Source organism: Rhinopithecus bieti, unplaced genomic scaffold, assembly GCF_001698545.2.
Source record: "Rhinopithecus bieti isolate Rb0 unplaced genomic scaffold, ASM169854v2 scaffold_32393, whole genome shotgun sequence".
NCBI lineage: Eukaryota > Metazoa > Chordata > Mammalia > Primates > Cercopithecidae > Rhinopithecus > Rhinopithecus bieti.
In genome coordinates, this window is record NW_016813794.1 from 103,051 (window position 1) to 119,493 (window position 16,443).

The following is a 16,443-nucleotide window of genomic DNA, read 5'->3' on the forward strand; positions in this document are numbered from 1 at the left end:
AGGTGAGGCAATGCCTCGCCCTGCTTCAGCTCTCACTGGTCGGGCTGCAGTAGCTGACCAGCACCAATTGTCCGGCACTCCCCAGTGAGATGACCCCAGTACCTCAGTTGAAAATGCAGAAATCACCGGTCTTCTGTGTCACTCGCGCTGGGAGTTGGAGACTGGAGCTGTTCCTATTTGGCCATCTTGCTCTGCCCCTCTCTTTTTTTTTTTTAGATGGAGTTTTGCTCTTGTTGCCCAGGCTGAAGTGCAATGGTGTGATCTCAGCTCACCACAACCTCTGCCTCCTGGGTTCAAGCGATTCTCCTGCCTCAGCCTCTCGAGTAGTTGGGATTACAGGCCTGCACTACCACACCTGGCTAATTTTGTATTTTTAGTAGAGACAGGGTTTCTCCATGTTGGTCAGGCTGGTCTCAAACTCCCAACCTCAGGTGATCCACCCGCCTTGGCCTCCCAAAGTGCTGGGAATACAGACGTGAGCCACCATGCCCAACCTGTATTTTTCATAGGGAGAAGGTTTCACTATGTTGCCCCGGGTGTTCATGAACTCCTGGACTCAAGGGATCCACTTGCCTTGGCCTCCCAAAGTGCTGAAATTACAGAAGTGAGCTACCGCATTTGGCTTCTTGTCAATCTTTAGGAAAGGTCCTTAGACCTTTAATCAAATTGATTTCCAAATTATAAATAATTTAGCAACATTAATAATTTAATTTCCCAGAATAGAACAAATTAAAAGCAACAGATTAAAATGTGATGACAGGTAGGCCTCTGCATTACCTATGAGAGTAGTCAGTTGAAAAAAAAAAAGTTAGGGCTGGGTGCAGTGGCTCACATCTGTAATGCCAGTACTTTGGAAGGCCAAGGAGGGTGGATCACCTGAAATCAAGTGTTTGGCCAACATGGTGAAACCCTGGCTCTACTAAAAATACAAAAATTAGCTGGATGTGGTGGCAGCTGCCTGTAATCCTAGCTACTTGGGAGGCTGAGGCAGGAGAATTGCTTGAACCTGGGAGGCGGAGGTTGCAGTGAGCTGAGATTACACCATTGCACTCCAGCCTGGGCCACAAAAGCGAAACTCTGTCTCAAAAAAAAAAAGAAAAAAAAATTTAGGCCAGACATGGTGGCTTATACCTGTAATTCCAGCACTTTGGGAAGCCAAGGCAGGAGAACTGCTTGAGTCCAGGAGTTTGAGATCATCCTGGGCAACATGGCAAGACCCGGCTCTACAAAAAATAAAAAAGTAGCCAGGAGTGGTGGCACACACATGTAGCTCCAGCTATTCAGGAAGCTGAGGTGGGAGGACTGCTTGAGTCAGGGCAGTCAAGGCTGCCATAAGCCATGATCGGGCCTGTGTACTCCACCCTGGATGACAGAACAAGACCCTGTCTCAAAAAACAAAATTTAAGTTTGTCCTTCAGTTTGAGTCAGAGGATGCTATAAACCAAAGGTTAAAGTATATTCACTCAGGCCAAGCATGTGGCTCATACCTGTAGTGATCCAGCACTTTAGGAGGTCAAGACAGGGGGATCACTGAGGCCAGGAGTTTGAGACCAGCATGGGCAACATAACAAGACCCTGTCTCAACAAAACAAAACAAAACAAAACAAAACAATTTTTTTAAAAGTATATTCACTCTACTTTGTTTAAGGAAGGCATTAAATTCTAATAAATTTCTAATAAATTTCCATTAAAATGTTTTGGCACTTTGGAATAATCTTTGGAAAACTGAAAAAATAAAAAATGTAATGATATGGCACTACAGTCACCAACACTTACTGGTTATTGCATTTTGTTCTCATTCTGCTTAGGTTGGGGCTCTTAATTTTATAATGCTGAGGTAAGTTTGTCAGTATGTTTACTATCATGCATAACAACTAATTTCTTGGTGGTTTTATTTGAAGGTGATAAACCAAGTTAACTGAGAACTTTATTTAGAATTATAGTAATTACAGGATAATGTTGTAAGCATTACATAACCTAGTGAATATAATGCAGTTAGTATACAGCCTGGCATAACAGTAAGTGCTCGACAAATGTTTGCACTTAAAATACCAAAAATTACTGCTCCTGCATTTAGGATGCAACTTGGAATTCAAAACTTGGTATAATAATAATATGGTAATTTCTTTCTTTCTTTTTTTTTTCTTTTCAAGATGGAGTTTCACTCCTGTTGCCCAGGCTGGAGTGCAATGGTGCAATCTCGGCTGACTGAAACCTCCCACCTCCCAGGTTCAAGCGATTCTCCTGCCTCAGCCTCCCAAGTAGCTGGGATTACAGGTACCTGCCACCATGCCCAGCTAATTTTGTATTTTAGTAGAGATGAGGTTTTCCATGTTGGCCAGGCTGGTCTTGAACTCCTGACTTCAGGTGATCCACCTGTCTCGGCCTCCCAAAGTGCTGGGATTACAGGCATAAGTCACCATGCCCAGCCTAACATGGTTCTTAATAAAATATTTAAAAAATATATATGCTGTCATACCCAGATATGTAAGATCACAAAAAAGAATCTCTTTGGGCAATAACTCAAGGATAAATATTTTGGCAAAAACATGGCATTGTCATTCCATTACAATAGTTGGCTTTTTAAAAAAATGTATTTATGGTCGGGCATGGTGGCTCACACCTATAATCCTAGCACTTTGGGAGGCCGAGGCGGGGTGTATTACTTGAGGTCAGAAGTCTGAGACCAGCTTGGTTAACATGGCAAAACCCTGTCTCTAATTAAAAAATATAAAAATTAGCTGGATGTGGTTAGCACATGCCTGTAGTCCCAGCTACTTACGAGACAGAAGCTGGAGAATCACTTGAACTTGGGACATAGAGATTGCAGTGAGCTGAGATCACACCACTGCACTCCAGCCTGGGCGACAGAGCAAGACTCCATCTCAACATAAATAAATAAATAAATAAACAAATAAATAAAATAAATATTAAAATGAAAAAAGTATTTCAATTATTTAAGATATAAGGTCTCACTATGTTGCCAGGCTGGACTCCAACTCTTGGGTTCAAGAGATCCTCCTGCCTCAGCCTCCCTGAGTAGCTGGGACTACACGCATGCACCACTGTACCCTATTAAAATAGTTATTTTACTAATATTTTTATAATTCATTTATAGCTGCTTACTTCCAAAAAGAATTTGATGTAGCTTACTGTTAAACAGCACAGTTATACTGTACCACTTGTCAACTGGGGAAGGCGAAAACCAAAATCCTGGAATAAAAGGCTTCTTAATATATTTAGAAATAGGTTACAAGTGTATTAATGATTCAATTCAAAGGATGAACACAAATTTAAGAGCTTTTTTAGGCCGGGTGCGGTGGCTCACTCCTGTAATCCCAGCACTTTGGGTGGCCAAGGTGGTCTGATCACCTGAGGTCTGGAGTTTGAGACCAGCCTGGCCAACATGGTAAAACCCCATCTCTACTAAAAATACAAAAATTAGTTGGTGGTACACGTCTATAATCCCAGCTGCTTGAGGGGCTGAGGCACAAGAACTGCTTGAACTTGGGAGGTAGAAGTTGCCGTGAGCCGAGACCGTGCCACTACACTCCAGCCTGGGCAACAGTGCGAGACTCTGTCTCAAAAAAAAAAAAAGATTTTTTTTAAAATGATCGTACAATGTGGCTATCAAGAAAAATAGGATGACAGGATGTCAAGATAATTAGTACTCCTGGTAGAAATATCATTAAGACCTGAAATCCTATTATAAATAATATCACTTTACACTGATAAACATTCATAATCTTCATCCAAAAGAAGATGATTCTTAAATCTGTTAGCAGCTAAAACTTCTGGGAAATAAAGCCTTTTATTGGAAGTAAAATGAGTTTTATTTTAAAGCACCTTTATTTTATTTCCTAACTTAACAGTTTTATTTACTCTGGCAATAAAGAGATACAACCCCACCAACAAAGTCCCTAAAATACTTAATTGATAAAGCATTGGTTCTCTGCTAGGTTTTAAAAATAATTTCTGAGAATATAAACATTTAATCACCACCATCTTTATAGTTATTTTAAAATTACCTCTAATTTCTTGGCACAAGGTCCACTAACAAGTGCAATCACACCACTGTCAGATACCTAAGCAAAGGGAAAAAGAAACACACTCCATGAATCCAGACAATGGAAGTAGAATTTTCTAAAATGTATTCATTATTTAGATATAGTCTTATTGCCTCCCATTCATCAAACATGTGTTTTAGCCATATATAACTTCCACCCTTGTTACTTAATTGAGAGGAATATGCCAAAATATATTGCAATTACTTAACCACTAAAAGCATGAAGTGGTCAATAGTTTCAACAAAAACAAAATGAACTAATTGTTGTATGTTCTCATTAGTCATGAAAATACATTTGGTAAACACATAGTCTATATGTTTGAAGCCTATATGTCATTTACCTGAGTAGCTGAAAAGTCAACACACTGCAAAAATGGGCAGTTTTTTCCTAATGCATGTAAGGACACATCAGTAATACTTAAGCAGCCACCTAAATCGATGATCTTTAGCAGCTGGCAATTGAGTGCAAGAGCAACGACTCCTTCATCAGTGAGATTGCAGCATCTTTTCAAAGAAGCTTCATGCAGGTATGAACAAGATGAAGCCACAGCTTTTATTCCTGGGGGAAAATATAATTATGTATCAATGAGCTATATGTATGTATATGCAGACATGAGAAGTGTGACTGATTTTCATTTTAGCAATCACCAATTCAATGTTAGCCCTTTTCAAAGTAGTCCACCTGTGAGGATATACTGATTTTCCAGTGATGCTGTCATTATTCAGAACTCTCTTGGAATGTTTCAGGAATTTTCTACACAGTCTGTAGTATCAGCAATTAATGGCAAGGCTTTATTGTCGACAGGTTAAATTGCTTTTAGGAAATAGCCAAAAGTCATTCAGAACCCAATTAGATAGTTAAATAGTAGGTGATTCTCCTTTTGGTTAGAACAAAAATTTTCAAGTAATCAAGTTAATTTTCTTGTGGACTTTGGAGGGAAACCAAAAGTTAATCTGCACAAATGGTTTCAGTCATGGTCTTCATGCTTACAGTTAGACATTTATAGCTATGCCTATGTATTCGCTCTCGCTCCACTTTGACTCTGTTCTCAAAAGTGAATTTTTTTTTTTTTTTTTTTTTTTTTTTTTTTTGAGAAGGAGTCTGGCTCTGTCACCCAGGCTGGAGCGCAGTGGCCGGATCTCAGCTCACTGCAAACTCCGCCTCCAGGGTTTACGCCATTCTCCTGCCTCAGCCTCCCGAGTAGCTGGGACTACAGGCGCCCGCCACCTCGCCCGGCTAGTTTTTTGTATTTTTTTAGTAGAGACGGGGTTTCACCGTGTTAGCCAGGATGGTCTCGATCTCCTGACCTCGTGATCCGCCCGCCTCAGCCTCCCAAAGTGCTGGGATTACAGGCTTGAGCCACCGTGCCTGGCCAAAAGTGAATTTATTTTCTACCACCATGCTCCTTCTGTTAGCCTGGACCAATCTTACATTTTTCTGAGGGTCAAAAAAGAGAAGTCTTTAAATCCAGTTAAGCTGATATAACTGTACACTGGAGATGGGTGCAGATAAATAGAAGAGTACTTTGGGGATTCTGGGCCCTTTGGTCATAAACAAACATGGTAGCACTGTTAAAAGATACCTTTATGGGGCCGAGCATGGTGGCTCAAGCCTGTAATCCCAGCACTTTGGGAGGCTGAGGCGGGTGGATCACAAGGTCAGGAGATCGCGACCATCTGGCTAACATGGTGAAACCCCGTCTCTACTAAAAATACAAAAAAAATTAGCCGGATAAGGTGGTGGGTGGGTGCCTGTAATCCCAGCTACTCGGGAGGCTGAGGCAGGAGAATGGCGTGAACCTGGGAGGCAGAGATCGGGCCACTGCACTCCAGCCTGGGCGACAGAGCGAGACTCCGTCTCAAAAAAAAAAAAAAAGGGATACCTTTGTGGGCAAAACACACAGAAGGGAAGATGGTAAAATCATGGGTAGGTCATTCCTACTGTTTTCCATATCTTAAGAAAGAACTTTTTTTTTTTCTTAAGACCAGTTATTTTATTTACCAGTGTCCAGCATGGAAGTTGTGATACAATAAGAACTATATTTGACCTTTGTTCTCTGTCCCTGACATAGAGCTCCAAAAATCTTTGGAATTTCCTGAGTGATAGGGTACCTTTTGTTAGTCATAATAAGGTGTACCTTTTGATCACACCTGAGTTTAGGCTAATGAGGTGACAGCACAGGACCCTTAGCCTAAGGTTGGGGCCTATCTCCAGAAAAATCAAGTGATTAGAAGGTTAGAACATTCAGTTCAGTCCACAGACCTTTGGCGAGGTGAGGTCAGGGACAGCAGGGAATAGGGGATGGGGATTAAGCTCTATAAAAACTCTTGGGATGGGCATGGTGGTTCATGCCTGTAATCCCAGCACTTTGGGAGGTCGAGGCAGGCAGATCACAATGTCAGGAGTTCAAGACCAGCCTGATCAACATGGTGAAACCCTGTCCCTACTAAAAATACAAAAATTAGCTGGGCATGGTGGTACACGCCTGTAATCCCAGCTACTCAGGAGGCTGAGACAGGAGAATCGCTTGAACCCAGGAGGTGGAGGTTGCAGTGAGCCGAGATTGCACCACTGCACTCCAGCCTGGGTGACAGAGCAAGACTCCCTCTCAAAAAAAAAAAAAAAGAAAAATTCTTGGCCAGGGGCAGTGGCTCATGCCTGTAATCCCAGCACTTTGGGAGGCCGAGGCGGGCAGATTACTTGAGCTCAGGAGTTTGAGAGCAGGCTGGCCAACATGGTGAAACCTCGTCTCTACTAAAAATACAAAAATTAGCTAGGCGTGGTGTTACACGCCTGTAATCCCAGCTACTCCAGAGGCTGAGGCAGGAGAATCTCTTGAATCCAGAGGTGGAGGATGCAGTGAGCTGAGATGGCACCACTACACTCAAGCCTGGGCGACAGAGTGAGACTCTGTCTCAAAAAAATAAAAAGAAAAAGAAAAAGAAAAGAAAAGGAAAAAAAAGGAAGAAGAAAAAACAAACAAAAAACCTCTTGAACAAGGAGACTTGATGAGCTTTCGTGTTGGTGAATGCATCCACATGCTGGGAGGGCAATGTATCCCAAGTCCACGGGGACAGAGGCTCCTGCGCTTCCAGACCTCACCCTATGTATTCTTCATCTTGCTGTTCATCAGTGTCCTTTATAATCTTTTAGAATAAACTGGTAAATGTAACAAAAGTGATTCCCTGAGTTTTGTGAGCCATTCTGACAAATTATCGAATGGAGAAGGAGGTCATGGAAACCCTCCATGTATAGTTGGTCAGTCATGTGTACCAGAGGCCTGGTCTTGCAATTGGTATCTGAAGTGGGGATAGTCTTGTGTGACTGAGCCCTTAACTTGTGGGATCTGATGCTAACTCCAGGTAGATAGTGTCAGAATTGAATTAAATTGTAGGGCACCCAGATGGTGTCCAGAGAGTTACAGAATTTTTTGGTGTGAAAAAACCCAACACATTTGCTGTCAGAAGTGTGGTGTGAGTGTAGAGAAATGTGGTTTTATTGAAGAAGTTCTTTTTAGTGAGTTTTTATGTAAACATTTTAAAACTTATGCTTCTTTGCAATATTATGAATATCCTAACTTGCTAACCAAGATGACTGCAAAATATACTCAACTACCCACAGAATTTTCCAGAAACCTAAGTAGGCCAAAAAAGTCCCTCTTTCTTATATTGAAAAAAAAAAAAAGAAAAGCCTGGGCAACATAGTGAGACCTTGACTCTACTAAAAATAAAAAATTAGCAGGGGTTAGTGGTGCACACCTGCGGTCCCAGCTACTTGGGAGGCTGAGGTGGGAGGATCGCTTGAACCTGGTAGGTTGAGGCTACAGTGAGCCAAGATTGTGCCACTGCATTCCAGCTTGGGTGACAGAGCAAGACACGGTCTTAAATAAATAAATATAAATAAATATTAATGCAAACCAAATATTGAAAAAAAGAGATCTATGGGGGGAAAAAGGTAAAGATTCACTAATTCATGTAATAGTGACACTGAACAATGCAGTTTGTCTAGCTATTAAAAACTATGCATTACACAAACTGATAGGAGAATACCTGGTAACTTTACTCTGATGATTAATTCTTATGTAATATGGCATCAAAAAAGCCTTAACAAAATATGAACTGGTCATTTCTTGTTCCACTATACCAGGCAAAATATTTAAAATACAGACATATGTATCCATTTTTTTTTTTTTAGTTTTAATTTTAATTTTATTTTTTTTGAGATGGAGTCTTGCTCTGTTGCCCAGGCTGGAGTGCAGTGGCACAATCTTGGCTCACTGCAACCTCTACCTTCCAGGTTCAAGCAATTCTCCTGCCTCAGCCTACCAAGTAGCTGGGACTACAGGCACATGTCACTATGCCTGGCTAATTTTTTGTATTTTTTAGTAGAGATGGGGTTTCACTGTGTTAGCCAGAATGGTCTTGACCTCCTGACCTCATGATCCGCCCGCCTAAGCCTCCCAAATTGCTGGGATTACAGGCGGGAGCCAACATGCCCAGCCTATTTTTTCTTTCTTTGAGACAGAGTTTCCGTGTCACCCAGGCTGAAGTAGTGATGCAATCTCAGCTCATTGCAACCTCTACCTCCCAGGCTCAAGGGATTCTCCTGCCTTAGCCTCCTAAGTAGCTGGGACTACAGGGTGCACCACCATGCCTGGCTAACTTTTGTATTTTTTGTAGAGACGAGGTGGGGGTGGGTGACAGTTCACCATGCTGGCCAGGCTGGTATCAGACTCCTCGGCTCAAGCAGTCTGCTGGCCTCCCAGCTAAAAAAGTGCTGGGATTACTGGCATAAGCCACCTAGCCTGGCCCATGTTTATTTTAAATATGTTTAAAATACGAGGTAGTGACTTACCCACTGTCTTTCTTAACTTTGAGCACTGCTTTATAAGCAAGAATTCTAACTTGGATTATTTTCTTAGTCTGAGTGTTTTTACTAATAAACATAATTTGTATTTATTTGACTTCTTCATACTCTCTTTTGACGTATTTTCTCCCTTACTCCACAGTTTTACCAGATAGTGAATAGTAATCTACACAGTGTTAATAAATATACCTTCTGAAGTTACAGAAACTCGGTTCCCTTTTGAAGAATTTAAATTTAATTTCTTCAGTTTTCTACAGTTAGACAAGTGCAGAAGAGCAGCATCTGATATATCGCAGCTCCGTAGGTCTAGAGTTTGGACTTCAGGATGTAAAATCTGTAACAAATAAGTGATTTTGAAAAAATTCTTTCTTTCTATAAATATAAATATTCCATATTCAGTGTTTTGGTGGTCATAACAGACAAGTGGCTGATGTAAAATACAGCAAAGAATACAGAAGCATATCCATGTGGAGACAGACACATCAAGCAGGGGAAAACCATATCTACTTCCAGCGGGAGGTGCAGCTTTCAGTGCCAGCAAAGTCCTTCTTGGGACACAAAGTACTGTTGAGATGGCTAATTCAGGGAAAGGATCCGTAGACCTGAGAAGCTTAACCAATGTGGCAGTGAGTAATAATCTTCTGGTAGTTGCTAGCATTAGAGACTCTCCTTATGTGCCTCTGTGCTTAGGAAGTATGAGTCTTTAATCAGTTGTATACCAAGTGCTTACAGAGCACTAGTATTGCTTATCTAGAACATTTACCTTCTATATCATTATTTTTGGGAGCTAATACCCCAGTATTACTGGGTGTTTTCTTGAGGTTGACAAATAATAGATTAATTCCTAAGCATTCTGAGCTCTTTCCTGGGAGTATTTTTCTGTTCTTTTTTTCCAAAATAGAAATGGCTTTACCTTTCTGAAAATAAAATAATGTATTATTATTGTAAAGCATTCAATTTAGAAAAATTATAATAAATTATAAGAATAATGATTTCTATTTATTAGATGCTTACCAGGAAAGGTACTGTCATATACATTATGTTATTTTTTATTTTATTTTATTTATTTTTTGAGATGGAGTTTTACTCTTGTTGCCCAGGCTGGAGTGCAATGGCATGATCTCGGCTCACTGCAACCTCCGCCTCTGGGGTTCAAGTGATTCTCCTGCCTCAGCCTCCCAGTAGCTGGGATTACAGGCATGCACCACCACACCCGGCTAATTTTGTATTTTTTAGTAGAGCTGGAGTTTCTCCATGTTGGTCAGGCTGGTCTCGAACTCCTAACTTCAGGTGATCCACCCACCTTGGCCTCCCAAAGTGCTGGGATTACAGGCGTGAGCCACAGTGCCTGGCCTACATTGTTATTTAATATTCTCTCTCTCTCTCAACCCCCACCCCCCAAGGGATTGGTCATTGCCATTTTACCAATGGGAATTAAGACCCTGAGAGCTTAAGCAGCCAACATAAAGAACATAGCCAAAGGAGCAGAGCTGGGATTGGAACCCAGGTCCTTTTAATTCCAAAGCCTAAACTTTTGACCTCTATAACTAAAATTACCCATAATACCAATACCCAGAGATAAAATTATATTAGTTTTTTAAAAATGTAGATCGGGGGTACACATGCAGGTTTGTTACAGGGATATACTGTGTGATGCTGAAGTTTAGGCTTCAACTGAACCCATCACCCAAATAGTGAACATAGTACTTGACAGGTAGTTTTTCAACCCTTGCTTCCCCTCCTCCTTCCTCCCTTTTGAAGTCCCCAGTGTGTATTTTTCCCATCTTTATGTCTGTGTGCAACCAATGATTAGCTCCCACTTATAAGTGAGAACATGCGGTATTTGGTTTTCCGTGTCTGCATTAATTCACTTAGGATAATGGCTTCCAGCTGCATCCATGCTGCTGTAAAGGACATGGTTTTATGGCTGTACATATTCATTTTGATGTTTTTTGAGTTTAAAAAACCCTTTGAAGAACAACAGGATCAGATCACATATAAGATGAGTACTTTTTATAAAATCTATAGATTGTAGTTGTATATTATTCCATTTTCTGCAAGTACCATAACTTATTAAATGCATCCTACACTGGCAAACACTTGAGCTGAACATTTAGGTGGTTTTAGGTAGGCAATGTTGTGCCATGATTAAGAACATGTGCTTTGCAGGCAGACTGTCCAAGTTGGAACCCTATGATTGCGATCAAGCTCAGTTTTCTCTCTGTGCTTTACTAGCCTTATTATTATAACAGGATATGTTGTGAGAAATAAAGGTGTCTTGCTTATAATATATGCTATACATAACTATGCTTATTATCATAAATTATATTATAATGAATATACTTGTGTACTTTTCTATTATTTCCCTGAGATTTCTACAGGAAGTAAATTGTTGAGTTAATAATAAGCAAATCTTTAGAATTTTTAATAGTTAATGCCAAACTGTCCTTCTAAAAGTTTTTTTTAAATCAATTTACACTCTCACTAGCAGGAGATAAAAGTGACAGTTTCTCCACACTATTGCTAACATTGGGTTTGGGGATTTTTTTCAAGTCTCTGCCAAACTGAAAGGCAAACTGTCACTTTGATGACTAGTAAGGTTAAATATCCTTTGATATGTTATTGGAGATTTGTATTTTTTCCTCTGAGTAGTTCCTGATTCTTTTGGTTTTTTATTTGGTTGTTTTGTTTTTTCTTATTGGTTTGGAGGGATTCTTTATATTGTCAAGTATAAAAAAGCCCCTAGATTTTCATACATATTGTAAATATTTTCCAAGTTTTTGACTTTGTTTCTTTTTTTTTTCTTCTTGCCATAAGGAAGTCTGGTATTTTAAGTAATCAACCATCCATCTTTTTTTCTTGGTTTCCAACTTTGGTATCATGTTTAAAAAGGCCTTCTCCCTCCAGAAGTACAAAAAAGATTTACAAAAATACTTCAAAAACAGCCATTCCCAAAGATGTGTGTAACTTTGTAACAGAATGCTGTATCTGGCTTTTTGAGATAATGTCATATGCAGGGGACTCTTGTTAAGAATGGAGGTCTAGAGGGAGAGTAACCAGAAAAATCATGTCTTATTTTTCTATTTCATTCACCTTCTTCACCCCTCCTTTTTAACTTCAGCTAAAATTAGGGTTTAAAAAATAGTAAAGGATTGCCGTGCAAACAAAAACCTACGTCACTGAGGTATAAGCTGAAAGGGATACAAAGAAATGTGGATGGTGGAAAAGTTGAAGAAAATCACCATTTTTCCACAGTGTCATAATGGGTTCATCTTACGAGTCACATATAACATTACATACTTTAACAGAACCATCAACAATAAGAACCCAGAGATATTATTCTACTTCCACAGAGCCAAGCAAACTATACCACTAAGATATCTATGTTCAAATGCAAGCTAACATGAAGAAAATAAATTCATTATAATAAAGGTATATCAGGTTAATGCAGAAGAAACGTTAAAGACACATTGAAGTGCAATTCCAATGTGAAGTCACAGGGTTGGTCACATGCTCTAGCATGCAGGCTGGGCACAGTGGCTCACCACTTATAATCCTCGGATCTTTGGGAGGCCAAGGTGGGCGGATTGCTGAGCCCCGGATTCAAGACCAGCCTAGGCACATGGTAAAACCCTGTCTCTACAAAAAATACAAAAATTAGCTGGGTGGGTGGGTGGAGCGGGTGCCTGTAGTCCTAGCTACTCAGGAGGCTGAGGTGGGAGGGTCACCCTGAGCCCAGGAGGTTGAGGCTGTGGTGAGACCATGATTATGCCACTGCACTCTACCCTGGGTGATAGAGTAGCCCTGTCTCAAAAAGAAACAAACAGGCCGGGCGCGTTGGGCTCAAGCCTGTAATCCCAGCACATTTGGGAGGCCGAGGGACGGGCGGGAGTCATGAGTCAGGAGATCGGAGACCATCCCTGGCTAATACCGGTGAAACCCCCGTCTCTGACTAAAAAAAATACAAAAAACTAGCCGGGCGACGAGGCGGGGCTTCCTGTAGTTTCCCAGCTACTGGGAGGCTGAGACAGGAGAATGCGTGAACCCGGGAGGCGGAGCTTGCAGTGAGCTGAGAGCCGGCCACTGCACTCCAGCCTGGGCAGCAGAGCCAGACTCCGTCTCAAAAAAAAAAAAAAAAAAGAAACAAACAAAACCCACAGAAAAACACATGCTGGAGTGCTGTCATCACAGCTTGCTTCCTTTCGATGACTTTAGGCTTTAGGCAGAAGGTGAAGTGAAGTCAGGGCTACTGTGGAGTCCTAATTAGGGAAAGGGAGTCAGGCTGGCAGGACCAGGGGAAAACAAATAAACTACTGGTCTGCCTTTCTTCATGGTCCAGAACATATAAACAAAAAGAGAGGCTGGGTGTGATGGCTCACGCCTGTAATCCCAACACTTTGGGAGGCCGAGGCAGGTGGATCACAAGGTCAGGAGATCGAGATCATCCTGGCTAACACAATGAAACCCCGTCTCTACTAAAAATACAAAAAAAAAATTAGCCGGGCAGGGTGGTGGGCACCTGTAGTCCCAGCTACTCGGGAGGCAGGAGAATGGCGTGAACCTGGGAGACGGAGCTTGCAGTGAGCAGAGATTGCGCCACTGCACTCCAACCTGGGCGACAGAGCGAGACTATGTCTTAAAAAAAAAAAAAAAAAAAGAGGAAGCAGATAAGCTATGGGTCTGCCTTTATGGTCCAGAACACATAGCCTTCCTGCACAGACAACGTACATAACTCACAAACTTCCTGCTTACCACCAAACACTTCGATTTATCATCAAACACCTCGGCTGACAGAAGGATGCAAGTTAGCTCACTGCTACCTCGGAATTGTCAATCAGCCCAAGTTCCATTCTATAAAATCTCCAACAAGCCTTTGTCTCCTGGCAGTTGGGTCCTCTCTTGCTGGTTCTGCACGTTGCTCCCTTGCAATGTATTTTCACATTTTATCTAATAAATCTGCCTTTCGTTACCAACAACTGTCTTGGTAAATTATTTTGCCACCATCCCACCAGCCCGGATAGTTACCGCTCACCCTCAACAGCAACTGGCAGTTCTAGTCTCTGCAGACTAGATGGTGATGGCTGCAGAGTGGTGATGGCTGCAAATCCAAAGACAATATTTAAATGTAAGTAGTGTAGAAACTACTAACTATCATTTTCAGTTTTTGAAACACAAATAGCAAAAATACAAAAGATAACACAGGAGTAGTATTGAAGGAAATTATCTACTCTGCTATTTAATAACCTTTAAAAATCAGGGGCTGAAGGTTAAGCCCTAATCTGAGGGGCTGTTTAGCAGAAGGAAGAGTGATTATCTTTTTCTGGTGCTTGGGGCTCTCTGCCTTGCAGCTCATCACTCCAGACCCTCTCCAGGCCTCCACCTCCTATGTCAGCTCAATAGGGCTGAAATAGACTTGGGTCTTGCCTCCTTTACTCTTACCACTACCAGAGAGTATACAGAGATATGCTCACAGGCCAAAACAAGACACCTAGAGAGCACCACTATTTCAAAAGAAAAACAAAGATTACTGATTCCATCAGGAGCAGAGGAATTAAAACAGAGAGGCCAAAGATGTTAATAAGCATAATATTATGCTAAAAGAAATAACAAACGATTAATAAGATAAAACAATAAGAAACCATAAAAAGGTGAATTGGAAATATTAAATATGAAAATATAGCAGTTGAAAAAAGAACAGTATAGATGAGAAGAGTGATTTTTAACTACTGGTCATTATCCATGAATGGATTACAAAATCAGTTTAGCAGACTGTGATCAATATTTTTTCAATAAAATAAGACTAAATAGAATACAATTACATAGAAAAGACCAAAATGTACTACACATTATATTGTTACACCTAAGTGTGGTTTGTGTACTAGAGTCACAATGTAACATATATTTCTTATTGTGAGTCTTGACCAAAAAGTTTTAAACCTTTTGAAAACATGGAGGTCAGGCCAGGCGCAGTGGCTCAAGCCTGTAATCGCAGCACTTTGGGAGGCCGAGACGGGCGGATCACGAGGTCAGGAGATCGAGACCATCCTGGCTAACACAGTGAAACCCCGTCTCTACTAAAAAATACAAAAAACTAGCCGGGCGAGGTGGCGGGCACCTGTAGTCCCAGCTACTCCGGAGGCTGATGCAGGAGAATGGCGTAAACCCAGGAGGCGGAGCTTGCAGTGAGCTGAGATCCGGCCACTGCACTCCAGCCCGGGTGACAGAGCGAGACTCCGTCTCAAAAAAAAAAAAAAGGAGGTCAAGGGTACAGGTACCATGAAGACAAGTGTGTATGGAAGGCTAATGGGAGCTGACCAGAGCAACACCATTTTGTTCCTGAATGTCATTCTGCAACTGCTTGACTATAGAATGTACTTGCTGATGCTGCAGATGAAACTGCTGCCACTTGTGAAAAGACTATGCTATGCTGATGACTGAATTTTTTTCAAACCTCTGAATCAAGGATTTCTGCCTAGAAACCCTTATTCTAACTAATGAATTGTTTGATAACCCTCTCCCACCTTTCTCTTTAAAAGACCTCATATATCTCTTAGGACATATTAATTAAATAGTTAGGACATGATTTCAGATGCCTCTGGAATCTGTGTTCCTTGAATTCAATTCTAAAACCACCAATAAACTTTTTTGCTTGGATTTTCAGTCTTCATGACTCTGGTTGACACAAGAGAAGTAACTGAGACAATGGTAGATTTTTTAGGAACTATCACATGTTGCAAGAAGTCAGGGACCCCGAACAGAGGGACCAGCTGGAGCCACGGCAGAGGAACATAAATTGTGAAGATTTCATGGACATTTATCACTTCCCAAATAATACTTTCATAATTTCTTACACCTGTCTTTATTTTAATCTCTTAATCCTGTTATCTTCATAAGGTGAGGATGTACGTCACCTCAGGACCACTGAGATGATTGCGTTAACTATACAAATTGATTGTAAAACATGTGTGTTTGAACAACATGAAGTCAGTGCACCTTGAAAAAGAACAGAATAACAGCGATTTTAGGGAACAGGGAAGACAACCATAAGGTCTGACTGCCTGTGGGGTCAGGCAAAAAGAGCCATATTTTTCTTCTTGCAGAGAGCCCATAAACGGACGTGCAAGTAGGAGAGATATCACTAAAATTCCTTTTCCTAGCAAGGAATATTAATATTAAGACCCTAGGAGAAGAATTGCATTCCTGGGGGGAGGTCTATAAACGGACGCTCTGGGAGTGTCTGTCCTATGTGGTTGAGATAAGGGCTGAGCTATGCTCTGGTCTCCTGCAGTACCCTCAGGCTTACTAGGATTGGGAAACCCCAGCCCTGGTAAATTTGAGGTCAGACCAGTTCTCTGCTCTCAAACCCTGTTTTCTGTTAAGATGTTTATCCAGACAATATGTGTACTGCTGAACATAGACCCTTATCAGGAGTTCTGATTTTGTCCTTGTCCTGTTTCCTCAGAAGCATGTGATCTTTCCTCTGCTTTTTGCCCCTTAACGTATGTGACCC

At 41.2% G+C, this 16,443-nt stretch overlaps 1 protein-coding gene across 7 annotated transcripts in view; it reads right to left on the reverse strand.

Moving 5' to 3' along the window:
* Positions 1 to 16,443, reverse strand: part of AMN1 (antagonist of mitotic exit network 1 homolog) — a 67,028-nt gene that overhangs the window by 26,381 nt on the left and 24,204 nt on the right. For all 7 annotated transcript variants that reach the window (XM_017848946.1, XM_017848952.1, XM_017848947.1 and 4 more), the window contains 3 exons: positions 9,123 to 9,267; positions 4,408 to 4,625; positions 4,029 to 4,085 (listed from right to left, as the gene is read on the reverse strand). In XM_017848946.1, the coding sequence (XP_017704435.1) occupies positions 4,029 to 4,085; positions 4,408 to 4,625; positions 9,123 to 9,267 (420 nt within the window). The remainder of the gene's footprint in view (positions 1 to 4,028; positions 4,086 to 4,407; positions 4,626 to 9,122; positions 9,268 to 16,443) is intronic.